Source organism: Wolffia australiana, chromosome 11 (genome assembly GCF_029677425.1).
Source record: "Wolffia australiana isolate 7733 chromosome 11, ASM2967742v1".
Lineage (NCBI taxonomy): Eukaryota > Viridiplantae > Streptophyta > Magnoliopsida > Alismatales > Araceae > Wolffia > Wolffia australiana.
Genome location: NC_135845.1, coordinates 11,606,103 through 11,625,856, shown reverse-complemented (window position 1 = coordinate 11,625,856; position 19,754 = coordinate 11,606,103). Strand labels below are relative to the sequence as shown.

The 19,754-nt window shown below is 41.7% G+C and overlaps 1 protein-coding gene across 7 annotated transcripts in view; it reads left to right on the top strand.

Annotated features, from left to right (window-relative positions):
- LOC144709218 (G-protein coupled receptor) overlaps positions 1–15,065 on the top strand; it is a 28,979-nt gene extending 13,914 nt beyond the window's left edge. For 5 of the 7 annotated variants that reach the window (XM_078582676.1, XM_078582678.1, XM_078582679.1 and 2 more), the window contains exons 9-18: positions 8,345–8,393; positions 9,343–9,436; positions 9,542–9,594; positions 9,693–9,777; positions 10,472–10,574; positions 10,658–10,750; positions 10,897–10,963; positions 11,052–11,118; positions 11,207–11,260; positions 12,454–12,689. In XM_078582676.1, the coding sequence (XP_078438802.1) occupies positions 8,345–8,393; positions 9,343–9,436; positions 9,542–9,594; positions 9,693–9,777; positions 10,472–10,574; positions 10,658–10,750; positions 10,897–10,963; positions 11,052–11,118; positions 11,207–11,260; positions 12,454–12,543 (755 nt within the window). In that variant the 3' untranslated portion in view covers positions 12,544–12,689. Of the gene's footprint in view, positions 1–8,344; positions 8,394–9,342; positions 9,437–9,541; positions 9,595–9,692; positions 9,778–10,471; positions 10,575–10,657; positions 10,751–10,896; positions 10,964–11,051; positions 11,119–11,206; positions 11,261–12,453; positions 12,739–14,928 lie in introns of those variants that run through there. The other 2 variants (XM_078582683.1, XM_078582682.1) reach the window with 2 other exon arrangements.
- Positions 15,066–19,754: the final 4,689 nt, after the last annotated feature.

Sequence of the window (19,754 nt, the reverse complement as noted above, 5' to 3'; positions counted from 1 at the left end):
ATAGTATGTTCACCATTACATTGTTTGTACCCAAGGTTTTTCATGGTTTGGTTGAATCTTCCAAACCATGCTCTAGGTGATTGCTTTAATCCATACAAAGCCTTCCAAAGTCTGCATACCTTTCCTTGATGTATTTTTCCTTCATATCCAGGTGGAACATCCATGTAAATTTCTTCCTTTAGATCGCCATGGAGAAAAGCATTTTTTATGTCATACTGGTTCAAGGGCCAATCTAAGTTGACTGCCAACGAGAGTAAAATTCTGATGGTATTGATCTTTGTCAAGAGAGGAAGGAAGAAGATAATGACATAACTCAATAGAGTACATGGCTGGGTATACATATACCCTAGGAGGGAGAGAATGATAAGAGGGCTAATGGGCTTATAGAATAGGGCCCATTAGCCCATAAGGCTGACTATCTCACTAACACCCCCCCGCAAGCGAAGTATGGATGTCATCCATGCCGAGCTTGGACACTGCACGTTGCAGGAGAGGTCGAGATAGTCCTTTGGTAAGGACATCAGCAGCTTGATCAGCGGATGGAACAAATTCCAAGTCAAAGATGCCCTCGTCCACGCGCTCCTTGAAGAAGTGGCGGTGGAGTTCCATATGCTTGATCCGTCCCTGTTGGCCAGGGTTCTTTGCCAAGGCGATGGCCGACTTGTTGTCGCAGTAGAAGTGGATCGGGCCGGAATACTCCACACGAAGGTCATGGAGAATTCCGTATATCCACTGGCCTTCAGAGGCCCCATCGGCAAGTGCCCGGTATTCGGCTTCAGCACTGGAGCGGGACACTTTGTCCTGCTTGCTGCTCTTCCAACTGACAAGACTGCCGAAGACAGAAGTGCAGTACCCCGTGGTGGAACGACATTCCACAACTGAGCCAGCAAAGTCCGCATCAGTGTACACCTTCACGGTCCGCTCCATACTCCGAGGAAAGAACAAGCCCTTCCCGGGGCAGCCCTTTAGGTACGCAAGTACCTTGTTGGCCGCCTGACGATGGATCTCCCGCGGAGAGTGCATGAACTGACTGAGGAGATTGACGGCGAAACTGATGTCGGGGCGGGTGTGGGTCAAGTGCAGGAGTTTCCCCACCACCTGCTGGTACTGATATGCGTTCACCGGTGCTGAGTCCTCCCCCTTACCCAACTTGACGTTAGGGTCGATGGGAGTAGTAACCGGTGCACACTCAGTCATTCCGGTCAAGGCCAGTAGGTCAACGGCATACTTCTGCTGTGACACAAAGATCCCCCGGGGGGAGTAGGCCACCTCAAGGCCGAGGAAGTAGCGAAGAAGCCCGAGGGCCTTGATTTCAAACTCCTTGGCCAACGCAGAGCTGAGGCGGCCGGCCTCTGCAGAATCGGACCCCGTGATGAGGATGTCGTCGACGTACACGGCCAAGATGGAGACACCCGCGGAACTGTGACAGAAGAATAGGGAGGCATCCCCATTGCTCTGAGTGTAGCCCTCGGTCTTCATGACCGAAGAGAACCGACCGAACCACATTAGCGGTGACTGTTTCAGTCCATAGAGAGACTTCCGCAGCCGGCAAACGGTGCCCGGGGGGCCAAGGGTATACCCGGGAGGTGGCTGCATGTAAACCTCCTCCGTCAAGTCACCGTGGAGAAAAGCATTCTTCACATCGAACTGTCGTATCGGCCAGTCGGAATGAGCCGCAAGCGCCAAGAGGAGACGGACTGTTTCCATCTTCGCCACAAGAGAGAAGGTCTCGAAGTAGTCCACGCCATACGACTGAGTAAACCCCCGAGCCACAAGTCGAGACTTGAGGCGCTCGAGAGTACCATCAGCATGATGCTTCTTGGCATGAATCCACTTGCAATCCACCGCCCTCTTGCCAGGAGGAAGTGGGACGACTTCCCAAGTGTGGTTCTTGAGCAAGGACTGCATCTCCTCATCCAACGCCGCTTTCCAATGAGGAGAAGCAAGAGCATCGGATAGGCGACGAGGGAGGGGATGCGACTCGATGTGAGAAAGAAAGGACCGGTAGGAAGGGCTTAGCCGATCAAAAGAGAGATAGTGAGATAAGGGGTAGAGAGGTGTGCGAGCGCACTGACGAACCCCTTTATATCTTTCTATACTACCATCTGACCTACATTTGAGAGTAAATACCCATCTACAGCCTACAGTTTTCTTTCCTTTAGGGCATTCCACAATCTCCAGGTATTGTTTTGTATTAGTGCCTTCATCTCCTCGTCCATTGCTTCTTTCCATCTGACATTCTTCATGGCTTCCTGTGGAGATTTTGGAATAGGGATGTCTTGGATTCTGGTAAGAAAAACCTCGTACTCCGATGATACCTTCTGGTAATTTAAATAGTTAACTATTGAATAGGGGACTGGTTTCACACAAGTCCTAGCTCCCTTTCTCAGTGCAATCAGCCAATCATCTCCTCTACCATCAGTAACTTTTTCTTCATGGCCAGATATTACTCCCCCTTGATTAGAGATGTCTCCCCCTTCACCCAAGTCCATGGCTTCTTTATTCTTTCCTTTCTCTTCCTCTGATAATATTTTGGGTATGGGGATATTTGACATAAGGTTTCTCGTCTTTCCATTGTATCACCTGTTTCGCTGGATAGGTTCTCATTGTTCTTTTCAAGTTCAACTCTGGATTCCACATGCTGTGGATCGATCAAATGGATAGATATAGTATCTGTTCCATTTTTAGGTGGACTTTCCTCGGTGGTTGGAACCTCTGGCACACTAGTGAGTAAGTGAGATATTTCTCTATGCTCCTCAGTACCTTTGGGTTTATAATAAAATGATTTTTCATCAAATACTACATCCTTTGTAACCATATATTTGCGAGTAATAGGATGGTACATTTTGTATCCCTTTTGAGTAACAGAATATCCAATAAAGACACACTTTAATCCTTTTGTAGACCATTTGTTCTGTTTATATGCATGGTTGTATACATATCCAACACATCCAAATGTCTTAACAGGTAATCCTGTTTTCAGTCTTACACTTGGGTAGTGTGTTTCCAGTAGTTCTAAAGGGCTTTTGAATTCTAAAACTCTAGAGGGAAGTCGATTTATAAGATGTGTGGCTGTCATTACTGCAAAACCCCATAAGTTTGCAGGTACATTTCCATGTATAAGGAGAGTTCTTCCCTTATCAACAATATCTCCAAGCTTTCTCTCAGCCAGGCCATTTTGTTGTGGTGTATAAGGACATGAAGTTTCATGTCTTATTCCCTCAGATCTGAAAAATTCCACTAGCTCATTGTTAAGAAAATCCTTGGCATTGTCAGTTCTTAATCCTTGAACTGGGTCACCAAATTGTCTCTTGATAAGATTACACAATCCTTGCAGATTCTTAGTGACTTCAGTTTTATGTTTGAGTAGGAATACCCAGCTATATCGACTATAGTCGTCTGTACATACTAGGAAATACCTATGTCCTAGTATGTCTGGTTGAGGGGATGGTCCCCATACATCACAATGTATGTTTTGAAATGGTTTGGTCATTCTGTTGTCACTTGGAAGATAAGAAACTCTTTTGAATTCTCCCAACTGACAGGCTTCACACATGATATGTTCCACCAAAATGTCCTTAAACAGATGTGGATACATATGTTTCAGAAGGTAAAAGGAAGGATGACCCATTCTTTGATGGATCTCCATAATAGAGGCTTGAGATGATATTGCAGCAACCTTGGATTCATCGTTTGTCAGGGTGCTGGGCGATTTCCAAGGCTGGTAGTAGAGACCTTGTTGCACCTTAGCTAGTCCAATCTTCCACCCGAGGTCCTTATGACATAGATAGGCATCCAAATTATCAAATAGTATAGTATATTCCCTCATTTTTGCAAGCTGTTGTACTGAAACTAGGCTTACAAATAATTTTGGGACATGTAGAACATTAGTTATTTTCCCAATGGGCTGAATGTTCATACTACCAATGCCAACTACTGGAAGTAGTGTGCCATCAGCAGTTTGAACATGCTTTCCAGGAGCAATTTTCTCATATGTTATAAAGATTTCTCTTCTAGATGACATATGGTCTGTTGCTCCTGAGTCTAGGATCCAAGCTTTTTCTGGATTCCTAGTAAACAAAGAAATATGAGTAAGTATTTCCCTTTTACCAGTGTTGGCCATGGACGTTGACCTGATGACAGCACCACCAGAGATGATTGACTTCAAGGTCTGGAATTCTTGGATCATCTTCTGGAAGTCCTGGGCTGAGGATAAATTTTCTGAATTGGTTGCTCCTTGTGCTAGGTGAGCTCTGGCAATGTGTGGAGGCTTTCCATGAAGCTTCCAGCACTTGTCTTTGGTATGGCCCTTCTTCGTGCAGTAGTTGCAGACCAATTCTTCCTTGTTTATTCTTTCAGTTCCAGCAGGGTTCTGAGACTTTGTAGCATATGCTGTATTCTCAACCATGCCACGGGCTGCATTTAAGCGGTTTTCTTCCTGCATAACTTTGGACACTGCTTGGTCGAAAGTGCGCTCTTCCTCCCTATTGTATAAATCAAACTCAGGTCTGAGCCCTTGTAGGAACTGACACAGCCGATTTGTCGCTTCATGAGCTCTGGCAACTGGGTCTGTAGACGGTGGTCGACAGTGATCCAGCTCATTATGGATATCCCGTAGCTTGTTTCAGTAAGTCAGGACATCCATATCTCCTTGCTTGAGGGTGTATGCTTGCACAATAAGATCAATAATCTTCGTCTTATCATCCCTTTTAGTATGACTTAGATGAATTGCTTCCCACAAGGATTTTGCTGTTCCACATGTTGAGAATCTTGTTAATTGCTCAGATGCAATCGAATCTAGCATCCATGCGAACAATAACTCCTCCTCTGTTATCCACTTTGGAAAACTTGGATGAGTCTCGCCTGGAGAATCTTCTGAGAGATGATGGGTAAGCTTCCTGGGCTTCAAGACCGCCTGGATATTCCTCTCCCATAGCAGAAGATTATTTCCGTTGAAGATATTGCACTTGGCAGTCACTGGAAATTGGGTAAGCCATCTATCAGCGAATAGAATTTGATGGCTTGAAGGTATCACTTGAGAAGAAACTTTTGCAGCTTCGTCTGCCATAATGAGGATTTTTTTTTCTGATGAGATGAAATTCAGCTCCAACGATCTAGAACAAGATCCTCCCGTGGGATGAACTTCTCCTTTGCGGCAATCCTGGAGCTTCAGCTTTCAACAGGCGATCACAAAGCCTGCTCTGATACCATGTCGATTCTTCAAGTAGCTTGCAAGAGTGATCGCATGAGAAGGAGACAAAGTGAAGAGTAGAAAAATGTATGTAAAATCAGTAATTAATAAGTACAATTGGAGACCCCTTTTATAGGGTAGTAACTAGCCGTTTACAACGGCTAGTTATAACGGCTAGAAAACTAGCAGGTAATGGGCCCAAGACGTTAAGTGGCTTTTATTTTAAGCCCGATAGAGATTACAATGTTTATTGGGCTTTATTATGCCCATACATTCAACACTTCACCTTCAGTCCTGCGGCACATTCTAGTGTTAGTGTATGATCAATATCCTTCACCAGTTTCTTAGGAGAATTGAGTTAGGGTTTAAGGTGCAGGAGATGAAGGACGTTGTCCGTAGTCCCACCTCTTTGATTTTAATTTTTCCCATTTCGGAAACTGAAGTATTTCTCCTCCTGCAGTGGGTACGTTGATATATACTTTGTATGCAATATGTATGGAATTTAGTTGGCTTGGGGTTATATGATCAGTACCTCCTGAGTCCAGGATCTAATTTGCCTTTACATTAGAGGAATGAACACCAAGTAAAGAAGAAACTCACCAGCTCAGGTCCTGAAGGCAGAAATGATTTCATCCATCAATTTTTTAATCTCTCCGTCAAGATACTGATATCATTGGTTGTGTTCTTTGATGTTGATCTGGGGATTCTACCCACCAGTCTCAGACTCTTCCTTTTCAGATGCTCTAGCATTTAGAACATGCACATGGCTCTATCTTAGTGGTCTCCCATAAAATTTCCGGCATTTATTCCTATAGTGATTCTATTCTTCCTGTGTGAGTGCCACAATTTCTCCTTTTGTGTTCTCCCATGAGACCTCTAGTCACTATTTTCTGCTGGTTGATTCTTCTGGTTCTCCTATGGGACCTATCTTCATTATTTTCTTCTGAGTCTGAGGCTTGTCAATAAGTCCCATTCCAGTGTCTTCTCTCACATAGCCTGTATGAATTGTGGAACTATTCTTTCACATAACCTGGCTTTCATCCACCAGCATTATATGTATTCCTTCTTACAGGTTAGGAACTTTTATAATCTGTTAAAATACTCGTGAAGGGCCGTTTATGTGATTTTTATCTCTCTGATTATTCGTTGTATACTGCCATTCCTGATTGAGAATTTGGCTCCTTAATGGTTCTTACACCATATTTTATCCAATAAGAAACTTATAGAAAGTTTCCTTCATTGCATACAGTCATTCCAATGATTCTGGATTTTCAACTCGTTGTAAAGGTCAATCTCCCTCCAGATGTTCTGTAATTCACATAAATATTCCATTACTGATTTCTCACCTTGTAGAAGACTTGTGGCCTTAGTAAATTGGACACTAGTAACTTGGACATAAACGCCCATTTTGTCCCGGTGTCAGAAACTTCATGAATTTGTGTCCTCCCATAATTTTCTAGGAGCCATGCATGCATGTTGTTATTGTCCTGCTTCCATGTTTTGAAATTTGGATCGCTAAAATCAATTATCTTTGTAAGGTGGTTACGCAGTCTTCTCCTGTTGAGAATGAGTTCTATATTCTGATTCCAATGGATAAAGTTGAAGTTATCATACTTCAGGGATTCAGGAATGCCTAGGATAATTTCAGTGATTGTTGTCTGAGAATCATTTTTTTCTGAACGCATAGACTCACTCAATCTTGAACTCGTGACGGTCCAGTCTTCACCTTCACAGGGTACGGTATATCTTCCAGCTAAATGTAAAATGCCCCCTCTTTTTCTGAGTCCTGCCGCCCTTGGTTCTCAGTTGGGTCTATAAGTGATGTGGAAGAAAATGGTGGGGAAGGTTCTATACAACATTGAGGCAGAGAGATGTACTTGGGCTATCACCATCATGACCTTGATACCATGTCAATCATTCTATCTCTGCTGTTTGAACCTCTCATATGACCCTGGATGGATCTATTGATGACAATATACTTTCTCACAAAGTAAACCTTCAATTATGAGCCTAAGTATCTCAACGAGTCTCTGACATGATCCCACATCGGGTCTACGTCCGATGAAGGCCCAATAGAGAGCCCAAAGGGAAGACAGCGGCCCAGACCCCTTCCGAGGGTACTTCCTTCTGGGTTAGGGCAGGAAGAATGAACCACGAGTCAGTGTTCTCCCATCCTGCCCTGTCACCTTTCCTCCTATCAGTCGTGTTCACCTCTCTCTGTGCTTGCAGGCCCTTCAGCTGCAGGCAGCGACTGTTCAGGGCGCCCCGTCGTCCCTCTGCTCGTCTTCACTTCCCTTTTCCCGTTCCCGATTTTCACTTCTATCTCTTCCCTTCAATTCCCTCAGACCTTTGAGACTTGAATTTCTATTGGAACCCTTCGTGTTTTTCATTGGGAGCCTACCAGTCTCTGACTGAACACACAGAGAGAGATAGATGAGAGAAGATAGAGAGGCTGAAAGATCATTGACTCTAGATGATAGGTGAAGCCATCGTCCGTGCAGGGAAGATCATCTGCAAGGGACGAGATATAGAGTCATGGCCGAATATGGGCCTACAGGAAGGGATGCAATTATTGCTCATAAGTCTAACATTCCATAACCTTTTGGACGCTCTCTCCTGAGCCTTAAGTAGTCCGAATTGGGATGTTCTTTGGCTGGGTTTCCTTACTGGACCAGCATTTTTCATAGATCTGGCCTGATATCATATCACCCTTGGAGTCCCTTGCTGATGCATAATTTTAAAAAGAACTTTTCAGTCGCATCCATTGTGAAATCAAAATTATGTATGGGAACATTGTGGGGCCCAGATAGGGTAGAGACATTTTCGGCACATTATGAGATCCATATCGCTGGGGCACATATAGGCATCTTTAAACAATGAAAACAGAAAGATTTTAAAAAATAAATTTAGCATATCAAAGATAAGAAAAACACTGTGATAAGATATATTGTTTCTTCTATTGTGGAAATTGTGACGTCGCTGATATGTTTTAAAAATTTTGACGTATGCCCTTTAATTCATTGTAAGAAGTCACCTTTTTTTTCCTATTTCCTCCATCAAAATCCCCCATTTGAAGCATTAGCTCTTTTTATAATGAAACTGATTCAAGGAGTTATTGGGATTTTGGCTAAAATGGTTTCTCATCGTCACCAGATGACCTTGGTTGCATTTGCAGTGTGACATATGATTCAGAGAAGTGCAGGTACCCTCCTGAGTGTGGAAAATTTCAGTTGATTATCAACTTTAAGCTCTCTTTTTCTGATGTACAGAATTTTATTTACTCTTTAATATTATCAAAAAGTTTAAAAAATAGTATTGCTCTTTGCAACAAGTTGATTCTCCAATCGTTGCTCATTTGCATTTTAATAATAACGCCAAAGTACAGATTGCCCTTGATGCAGGCTATCTATTTTACTCGTGGAAGGAGTAGTCTAGACTCTCTGCCTGTCTGTCTGTCTCTCTCCCTCTCCCTCTCTCTCTCTCTCTCTCTTCCTCCCTCCCTCCCTCCCTCCCTCTCCCCCTCCCTCTCTCTCTCTCTCCCCCTCTCTCTCTCTCTCTCTCTCTCTCTCTCTCTCTCCCTCCCTCCCTCCCTCCCTCCCTCCCTCCCTCCCTCTCCCCCTCCCTCCCCCCCTCCCTCTCTCTCTCTCTCTCTCTCTCTCTCTCTCTCTCTCACTCCCGTCCCCCTGTTCCCTCTCTTCCCCTCTCCCTCTCCCTCTCTCCGCTTCCGCTCCTCCCTCTCCCCGCCCGCCTCCTTCCCTCTCTCTCTCTCTCTCTCTCTCTCCCACCCCTCTCTCTCTCTCTCTCTCTCCCTCTCCCTCCGGAAGATCTCTATTATCTTAGAGCTGTTAGCGTTTGCTTCAGACTTTTTACATTTAGGTGTTTCCAAAGTGTGCGGGGCCCTCTTTCCTTATAAATTCAGAAGCATATAGTTTAAATTAACTTTTACCCCATTACTCACCGATAAATTTTTTCGACTCTATCTGGATATTATTTCAAGATTCATATCATTTATATGTTCTTTTTGCTTATAAAGATTGGAGAAAATTCATTGATTACACTTAGTTTAAAGTGATTTGCTTTTTTTTATCCTATTTAAATCTTTCCTTCGACTTTTCTCAGCTTAAAACAATGATTTATCTTTTTTGGCCAAGGGTTTTTGTGGAGCTGGCTATCCCCTGCAGTAGGGCAGGACCCAGAATTTTTGCTGGTTTTACAGTTGGATTTCATCCTCGATCATGGGAAATTGTGAGCCTTTCTTCTCATTTGAACATAATCCCTTTGTCATCTATCTGTATGTTTGAACTAGACTGTCTTAAAGGTTTGCTTGGTTTTCTCTTCTTTAATTTTCAGGTTTATAATGGTATGACCCAGTTTGGTTTTGAACAAGTTCACCCTGAATTCAGGTGATTTTTAGCATTTTTCTCCCCTCCCTCCCAATTTCATTTGATCTGATGGCGCTGTATTTTGATGCCGCTGGCTTCTTATCGTTACCAATTTGCAGTTTTCCTACAGATCAGACTCACGTGTCGCTCTACTTGACCGCCTTGGCTTCTCTCTCTAAGCATGTCAAAAAGCCCACCTTCAAGGTAAACAACCTTTTAATTTGAAATTTTATGAAGCGAGGGAGGCTGTAAGCCACCCTGAATCAAGCAAAGAAGAGGAAAACATCGATACGGTAGACATTGTCTGCATACTAGGATTTATGTTAGTGATAAAGAGCACAGATGGACCTGCTTACTATGATTTTTGCAAGGGAGATAGCAGAGAGGGCCATGCTTACTATGATTTTTGCAAGAGAGAGAGAGAGAGAGAGCAGAGAGCAGAGATAGGCATGCTTACAAAGATTTTTGCAAGAGAGGGAGAGAGAGAGCGGAGAGAAGAGATGGGCATACTTCCAATGAATTTTGCGAGAGAGAGAGAGAGCAGAGTGAGCAGAGATGGGCCTGATTACTATGATTTTTGCCAGGGAGAGAGAGAAGTCATGAGTCTGCTGGCTGTGATTTATGCAATATATGTATAGATAGAGAGCAGACATGAGTCTGCTGGCTATGATTTGTGCAATATATATATAGAGAGAGAGCAGAAATATGACTGCTGACTTTGATTTATGCAAGAGAGAGGAGGGAGGGAGATAGAGGGAGAAAGGGGGGGGAGGAGAGAGTAGAGGAAGAAAACGTTGATAGCTATTCATGAGAATGAGAAGCTTCAAAAGTGAGAAAGAAGTAGCCGGAGAGGCCAATTAGATGACCCCAACTAACAGTATCTGGATCTCCTTGACAGGTATTCCCTGAAAAAGGATTACAAGTTAAGCTATCGGGCTCAGGATCGGATGGCAAGCCCCCAACAACATTATCCCCAACAATTTTGACGATCAACTGGCGATGTAAATATTTGAGGATATTTTCTTTTATTCATTTATTGTATTTTATTATTTTATTTAGCATGCCAAACGTTTTATGTGCGCAGGTGAAGTCATCCGCCAAGGAGCATATGAGGTTCTTATCTCGATTCCAGTTGAAGGATATGATCCCGTTGAGTTCACTCTGACCAAACATTGTGGTAAATCCTCTGGTCACTCGTTCATACCAATTAATCATTAGTTTTTCCCTACTCAGATGAGAATTCATAGCCCAAAGCAGTAAGAAAAATTTACAGCAGTTTGCATTTTAAGATTTCATGTCAGAAGTAAATGAGTTTTCTGGCAGAGTTCACGCAGCAAAGAGAGGATGAGGCGATGAGAAGTTGGGCGATTTTTGGAATAATTTCCTGCGTGTACGTGTTAATTATCGATCGCCGTGGTGTTTTATCCAACTTTGCATTTGTTTTGCTCTAATATGATTAATTCTGAAATGAAATTCAGCTTCATTGGGCTCTCGACGGCTTTGTGCTGCGGTGTATTCCTTTACAGGACTCGAGTTGAACACCAGGTATGAACTTAAATGCTTTCAACCCATTAAAATAAAGAAGCATACGAATATAAAGAGTCACGTTCTCTTATCATTTGGCTTTCTTCAGCATGGCCTTGATGCGCTCCCGGGAATCGCCATTTTATCTGCATGCTTAGAAGCCGTAAGTTTTTCTTTAGTGCCCCTTGATTTCTCTCTCTCTCTCTCATAAATCATAATCAGCAGACCTAGTTCTTCTCTCTCTCTATTTCTCTTATATATCATAGTCAGTCTGCTCTCTCTCTTGCATAAATCTTAGACGGAAGGCCCGTATCTCTCTCTCTCGGCACACCATGTCTGATCTATCTCTCTTCATTGCATAGATAATAACCAACACACCCATGTCTGCTCTATCTCTCTTCCTTGCATAGATCATGGCCAACACACCCATGTCTGATCTATCTCTCTTCATCGCATAGATAATAACCAACACACCCATGTCTGATCTATCTCTCTTCATTGCATAGATCATGGCCAACAAACCCATGTCTGATCTATATCTCTCTTCATTGCATAGATAATAACCAACACACCCATATCTGATCTATCTCTCTTCATTGCAACACACCCATGTCTGCTCTATCTCTCTTCATTGCATAGATAATGGCCAACACACCCATGCCTGCTCTATCTCTCTTACATTAGCATACCCCTATCTTCTCTCTCTTTCTTATGAATCATAGTCAGCTGACCCATTTCTCTCTTTCTCTCTCTCATATAAGCAGACCCCTGTCTTCTCTCTCTCTCTCTTATGAATCATAGCCTGCGGACCCATTTCCTCTCTCTCCTGCATGAGCATACCCCGTCTTCTCTCTCTCTCTTAAGAATCATAGTCAGCAGACCCATCTCTCTCTCCTATATAAGCAGACCCCCATCTTCCTTCTCTCTCTCTCTCTGTCTATCTATCTATCTCTATACCCATATCCCCTCTCTCTCAATATCTATCTATCTATCTATCTCTATACACATATCCCCTCTCTCTCAATATCTATCTATCTATCTCTATACCCATATCCCCTCTCTCTCAATATCTATCTATCTATCTATCTCTATACACATATCCCCTCTCTCTCAATATCTATCTATCTATCTCTATACCCATATCCCCTCTCTCTCAATATCTATCTATCTATCTCTATACACATATCCCCTCTCTCTCAATATCTATCTATCTATCTCTATACCCATATCCCCTCTCTCTCTATATCTATCTATCTCTATACCCATATCCCCTCTTTCTCTCTCCTCCTCTCGCAAGCAGACCCAAAATGTCTGTTCTCTCTCTAACACACCTCTCTCCTCTCCTCCCCGACGCAGATAACCGGCCCGCGAGGCTCCACCCAACCAACCGACGCCACCGCCGCCTTCATCAGCCGCCCTCCTCCCACACCCTACGGCTCCCTCTAACCCAGGTACGCCCCTTCCTCCCCCTCTCCTCCAACCCTAACCCTAACCCTAACCCTAGCCGGAGGGAGGAGTACGACGACGACGAGGTGAAAACCCTAGCCCGGGTTGAGTCCCCCCACAACTCCATCCGCGTGCTGGAAGTCTCCCGGCGTGCGGACCACCCCTTGGCCGGCTCCCGCCTGCTCCTCCTCGACGGCCCGGGCAACATCCACAGCATCTCCTCCCCTTCCAAGCTCTTCACCGCCTCCTACTACGACGTCTTCGCCACTCTCCCCCCCGTCGTCCCCCCCGGCCCCCTCGCCCTCCTCGGCTTCGGCGCCGGCACCGCCGCCCGCCTCCTCCTCTCCCTCTTCCCCTTCTCCTCCATCCACGGCTGGGAGATCGACCCCGCCGTCCTCTCCTTCTCCCGCCAACTCCTCCACCTCTCCGACCTCGAATCCCAGTTCCCAAACCGCCTCTCCCTTCATCTCGGAGACGCCCTCCTCCTCCCCCCGTCCCCTCTCTTCTCCGGCATTCTCGTCGACCTCTTCTCCAAGGGCAGCCTCCTCCCTCAGCTTCAGGACCCCTCCACTTGGGTCGCCTTCAAGGAGAGGCTCCTCCCTGGGGGTAGGATCATGGTTAACTGTGGGGGAGGTTGTGTGGAGTCTGAGGACTCTCTTCGAGATGGGAAGGTGGTCATGGAGATGACCCTTGTCGCCATGGCTGAGGTCTTCTCCCCTGGGGAGTTGTTTGTTCTTGACATGGGCCTGGGGAGGAGGGAGGATTGCTCCCTCGCATTGACTGGGCCTTTGCCTGATTTGGACTCTTGGCGGCTCTCCTTGCCCTCCCCTCTCAAGGGTTATGTCGATAGGTGGACTCCTTTCCCTTCTGTCCGGAGGGAATGAGGAACTTTCTCTTGTTGATGTAGAGGCCGGGGATGTTGGGTTTCTGTCTGCTCCCCAGGAAGGTTCACATCATTTTTTTTATAGAAAAAAAGAACGATTTTTTCCTGGAAATTTGCCCTTGAGCAAGTGACAAATCGCAAAATAAGAATCCTAGGCAATGAGGAGCTTTCTCTTGTTGATGTGGAGGCCGGGGATGTTGGATTTCTGTCTGCTCCCCAGGAAGGTTCACATCATTTTTTTTATAGAAAAAAAGAACGATTTTTTCCTGGAAATTTGCCCTTTAGCAAGTGACAAATCGCAAAATAAAAATCCTAGGCAATGAGGAGCTTTCTCTTGTTGATGTGGAGGCCGGGGATGTTGGATTTCTGTCTGCTCCCCAGGAAGGTTCACATCATTTTTTTTATAGAAAAAAAGAGCGATTTTTTCCTGGAAATCTGGCCTTGAGCAAGTGACAAATCGCAAAATAAAAATCCTAGGCAATGAGGAGCTTTCTCTTGTTGATGTGGAGGCCGGGGATGTTGGATTTCTGTCTGCTCCCCAGGAAGGTTCACATCATTTTTTTTATAGAAAAAAGGACGGTTTTTTCCTGGAAATTTGCCCGTGAGCAAGTGACAAATCGCAAAATAAAAATCCTAGGCAATGAGGAGCTTTCTCTTGTTGATGTGGAGGCCGGGGATGTTGGATTTCTGTCTGCTCCCCAGGAAGGTTCACATCATTTTTTTTATAGAAAAAAAGAACGATTTTTTCCTGGAAATTTGCCCTTGAGCAAGTGACAAATCGCAAAATAAAAATCCTAGGCAATGAGGAGCTTTCTCTTGTTGATGTGGAGGCCGGGGATGTTGGATTTCTGTCTGCTCCCCAGGAAGGTTCACATCATTTTTTTTATAGAAAAAAAGAGCGATTTTTTCCTGGAAATTTGCCCTTGAGCAAGTGACAAATCGCAAAATAAAAATCCTAGGCAATGAGGAGCTTTCTCTTGTTGATGTGGAGGCCGGGGATGTTGGATTTCTGTCTGCTCCCCAGGAAGGTTCACATCATTTTTTTTTATAGAAAAAAAGAACGATTTTTTCCTGGAAATTTGCCCTTGAGCAAGTGACAAATCGCAAAATAAAAATCCTAGGCAATGGGGAGCTTTCTCTTGTTGATGTGGAGGCCGGGGATGTTGGATTTCTGTCTGCTCCCCAGGAAGGTTCGCATCATTTTTTTTAAAGAAAAAAAACGATTTTTTCCTGGAAATCTGGCCTTGAGCAAGTCACAAATCACAAAATAAAAATCCTAGGCATTGTGGCCTCTTGGGAAGGTTTTTTTTTTTTTCTTGAGTTTGATTTTCAGCCTCCAGATCAGTTGGAAAACATTAAAATAACTTTCAGACTAGGAGAACAACTACGGAAGAAATACAAGGCTTTCTGAAACCTGTAATAGGAATATTAACTCTTAAACAGTTGCAGTATGGGGTCTCGTTATAGAGTAACTGATTTTGGTTTACGGCCTAAATTTGTAGGAATGTTATTCAGGAGTTATGGCTTTGATTTCAGTTTAACTGTGTGGGTTTTGACTTCAAGTGGTGAAAGACAAGTTTAGTTATATTGGCAAAAGACAAGGTTAATTTGACATTAACTGCTCAATTTAAGCTTTACTTGAATGAGTTATATTCGATCTGAGTTTACTTGACTATATTTATGGATATCATATCAACTATGTTGATGGATGTTCATGACATAATAAGTCAGTATGTGACATTTTTGCCAGAATGCAAGTTTAATTACGTAGGTTGTAGATAATAAAATTGTGAAATCTATTAACAGAAACCACCTTTTCCGATCATTGGAGTCGATTGAGTGAACTAGATGTAGTTTTGCAAGGAAATACCAAATTGGCAGCAAGCAATATTAGCAATATAACTTGTCAGCGAAAAAAGAGCAGTCATAAAAATCAAATTGAATGTCATTTATGAGCAAGGTATACATACAAAATGAGCAAGGTGTACATACAAAATGTATAACCACCTCTTCAACTTTTACATAAAGTTTATACCCAAATTTTTTTGAAACCTGAAAAAATATGATGGAATTAATTTGGTGACAAATTCCATCAGTATTAAAATTTTTCTGTTGTTAACCAGAATACTTTAACTTTTACATACTAAATTTGCCAAATATTATTTCTTGTTTTTATTACTTTTCATGGACCACACGAAATTTCTTGACCAAACATAACAGTTAAAAGTTTGAAAATGTGGTTTTCTAAGGGCATGCCTAAAACAACAAAAATGTAACTGCAGTGTAGTTAATGACTTTCAACTAAGAATAATAAAACTTTCAATGCTAACCTTATCACCTCGTGTAAAATTTATTTGGCTCTTTGGGGGAGTCTCTATAAGATGTTCAAGTGTCTTGCCTCTGGATGTATTCATGCCATAAAAGCTGACAATGGATCTCTTCTTGTTACACAACTCATCTTGAAGATTTAGTTAATCATTTTACCATGAAATATCTCAAGTGGAGTGAGTAGAATGAGAAGAAAGGAAGAGAGGGCGATGCCTAGGTTTGGCTGGCACTAGTGCCTATAATGGGTGCCCCTTCTCTGTTTATGTTTATTTATGGAATTTTCAGAAAAGTTATTATCGTTTTAGTATCGCTACCAACTTTTACATATAGTTTGCGTGTGATCCTAATAATTTTATACTTATTAATCTAGTTTATAATTTTGATGGCCATCTGAACATATGAATTGATTAACTAAAGATCAATTTATCCCAATTGATAGTTTGAGTTTTCAATGAGTGGAGTGTCAAGCTACATGTCATGTTGTAAAAGATACACAGCAATGATTCAATTCTCCTATGGAATATTAAAAGTCATTAGTTGTGGCATTTGTATATTCCTTTGTCTGCAAGAAACTCTTGAGTGACTTATGAAATGGTTGATGTAGAGTCATTTTCTATCTGTGACTTAAGGAATTGATGTTTTGCATATTGAAGAGCATTGGAGAACATCTTCTCTAATATCTCCAATATCTTGGTGAGGGATTTATGGCATCTCCTTCATTGAGGTAATCTCCTCAAACGAGGCAAATGACTCCTCAAACTTGATCACTCAATATCCTTGGTGTACTTCTGCAATAATTAGGCTAAAGGTATATTTGAATCTTGTGATTAGGGTCGCATAAGTCGTAGTCAAAATATAGTTGTCTATATGCAAAACCTCATTCATTCTCAAGTCAATGGACCAAATATATCATTGTGACATGAATGATGTTTCAGTATAATATCATTTAGAGATTCATTCAAACAAATTTAGTGAACACAAACACATAATTTAGCAAAAATCCACTAGGATGCAAAGAACAAACACATAAAAAGTCAATATATTTATCCTACTATTATCAGGTGTCAATTTGATTACATGATAAATATATCTTAAATTATGTGCATTTAATATAGTTTTAGACATCTATTTTACTATGTTATCCACAATTTACTTCTCGAGACATGGGGATGAAGGTAAATTACCCACAAGTAGGGGTACCTTAAATTTGCCACAATTGCTTTCCATGACGCGTGGAAGAAGGTCAATTTTTGTTCTCTAATTTAATTATTGCCTTAAATTCCAATAACTTTCCTACACATGATAATTTTAGCAGATTTATTTGAATTCATTTTTTTCAACTCAATACAAACTTTTCATGCATGCATATTTGAAACTTATTCAAAAATAAACCAAAAGGATGACCCCAAAAAACTGAAAAGTTGCCTATAAAAAATCTCGCGATAATAACCTACATATTAGGAAAAGATTGAAATCATGCATCTTTGTAAAATATCTGGTCCATCACACAAAACCCCTAGACAAGTGAAGGTAGTTTTTTCTTGATTATTTTTATTTATTTAAATATGATTATAGCCTGAATATCCATTCAAAAAAATTACAATTTTTTCCCTAAAAGCCTCTGGAAAATATTATCAACGAATAATTAGGTGTAGTGATCTTTCTTAGTGACAAAAATAAGTTTCCTATAATCAATACATCCCTCCAAATAGAAGATGTTATATTTTGCACGTCCTAACTATATTTTCTATTCTTAGTAGTCATCCTTGATTCTTTTGGTAGTGCATGAATTTTTATCACCCAGGTTCTATGTTAGATGTGATAAGGAAATCAAAACTTGAAAGATTTAAATATCTCCTTCTTAAAACTCTTAATCAGATGGTATTTCATCATCTTCGAGGCTTAGTGGGTCTAGCATTTTCCTCTATGAAAGCTATCCTCACATATACTTGGGCTGGTTGTTTTAATTTTAGTATCTTAATTAATGCTTTCTCCTTTGCTTAGAATAAGATAGAAGATTTGATAATGATAATCTTTTTTAGTTCCTAAAAATGAATAATCTAGGGAATAAGGCAACAGTCTCAGCTCAATTTCTAAGGAAGGCCATGAAAGGTTTTAAAATTCCTTTCTTCCAATACTTCATACATTCTCACTAGAATTAAAGATTTTTATCAATTTAGAGATGAGCACAATATTTTTTGCTCTCAATTTAAGCTCAACCATGAGATTATTCCCCAATAAGTGGAATCATTGGCTATTTCAAGGTACTGTCTCCTCAAAATAATAGTGCATGGCTTATTGAGCTTTACTTTTCATGCTTGGTATTTTAAATATTGAAAAATGGTAATTTTCAACTTTGGCTATCATATCCTCAAGCTTCCCATAGGTTTTCTCAATATACGCATATGTAAGTTTTTGCTCTTGAATAATAGGTAGTGTTCGCCTGTCCTTACCTCGATATCAAATGACGATATCGCAACAGGTGCTGAACTGGATCTCGGAAAGGGGTTTTTGATATCTGTTCATACCGATATCCTGATGCCGGAGGATGATATCGGACCTTGGTTGCAACATTACTAATATCCAATACTGTTATCTGTCCCAATATCAACATCCATCATCGTCTCAAAGGTTGGATGACGATTTTGGATATTGACGCCGGATATCGATTTTTCCGACATCTGATACACGAACTAGGTTTGGCATTTGGTAGTGCACATGAGTTTTTTGACAATTTATTGGACACATGTATTTATACTACCATAAAATTTACATTTATTGAAATGGGACACTATTCCTATATTTTTAAACCGAAATCCAGACACCTGATATTGTTATCCGAATACCATTTTCCGTACAGATTTTGATATCCGATATACAAATATCATACTCAATATCTGGTACTAGCATCTGCCACGTTTGGAGCCCTACCATATCCGTCCCGATATTTGATATCAAATGGATACTCAATATTTGTATTCAATTAGAAACTGCCCCAATTTCTACACATATCGGATACAAGTTGTGCAATTCTATATGTCAAAAAAATACTGGACGGGCAACAACTAATAATAGGGATGTATTTCCAAATGTAAAATTATCATACAAGGCTTTTGGCATTATGTTTACACCATCCCCTTAATAGAAAAGAGATGTACCAAAATTTGTCCTACCTATTTTATGCCTTGTTGGGTTCGGTGCCTTGGCTCGTCCATGGAAAGCGCATTCCATGGATGCGGATGTGTGTAGATCAAATCACAATTGATCTTTAAAATCAAAATATTGAATGCACCTTTTGGGGAACTCGTTCCACCCTTGACTTTGCCGCTCAGAGATCGTTCTGAAGCGGTTCACGTGTCAGGCCTCTATAAGTATCCACACTATCACTCAGCACTTGGATCTCCACGTCTTCTTCTTCAACTCTTCTTGAAAAATCTTTGAAGATCTCCTCACCACGAAGACACTCTTCCTTGGTTGAGTAGAGAAGAGAATAGAGAAAGGGAGGGGCTCTCAAGTCAGGCTTAAATGGGTGCTTAAAATGAGACTCATGTCCCTCTTTATATTTCACTTAAGGTTTTTCTCAAAAACCCTTCAAAGTAAAATATATACAACAATGCCCTTATGATCTTATGTGTATGACCCTCTAGGCCCATATATCATTCTAGTTAATAACTTTAGTAGCCCAATAACAATTATTGACCAACCTTATTAATTAACTATCTCAACATATAGATTACTTAAATAAGGATCAATTTAACCCAATCGACATGTTAAGTTTTCAGCCCGTAGGGTGCTAAGCTACACCTCGTGCTCTAAAAGATATCGAGTAGTGTTTGAACTCTCTCATTGAACCTTTATCATGATCGGTTACCGTATATGTATAATCCATCATCCGTGGGAGACTCTCAAAAGACTTAGGGTTTGGTTGATCGTCAAACCATGATCTGTCATTCGATTAGTACTGATGCATAAGGGGGATCATTGGAGAATGCCTTCTCCA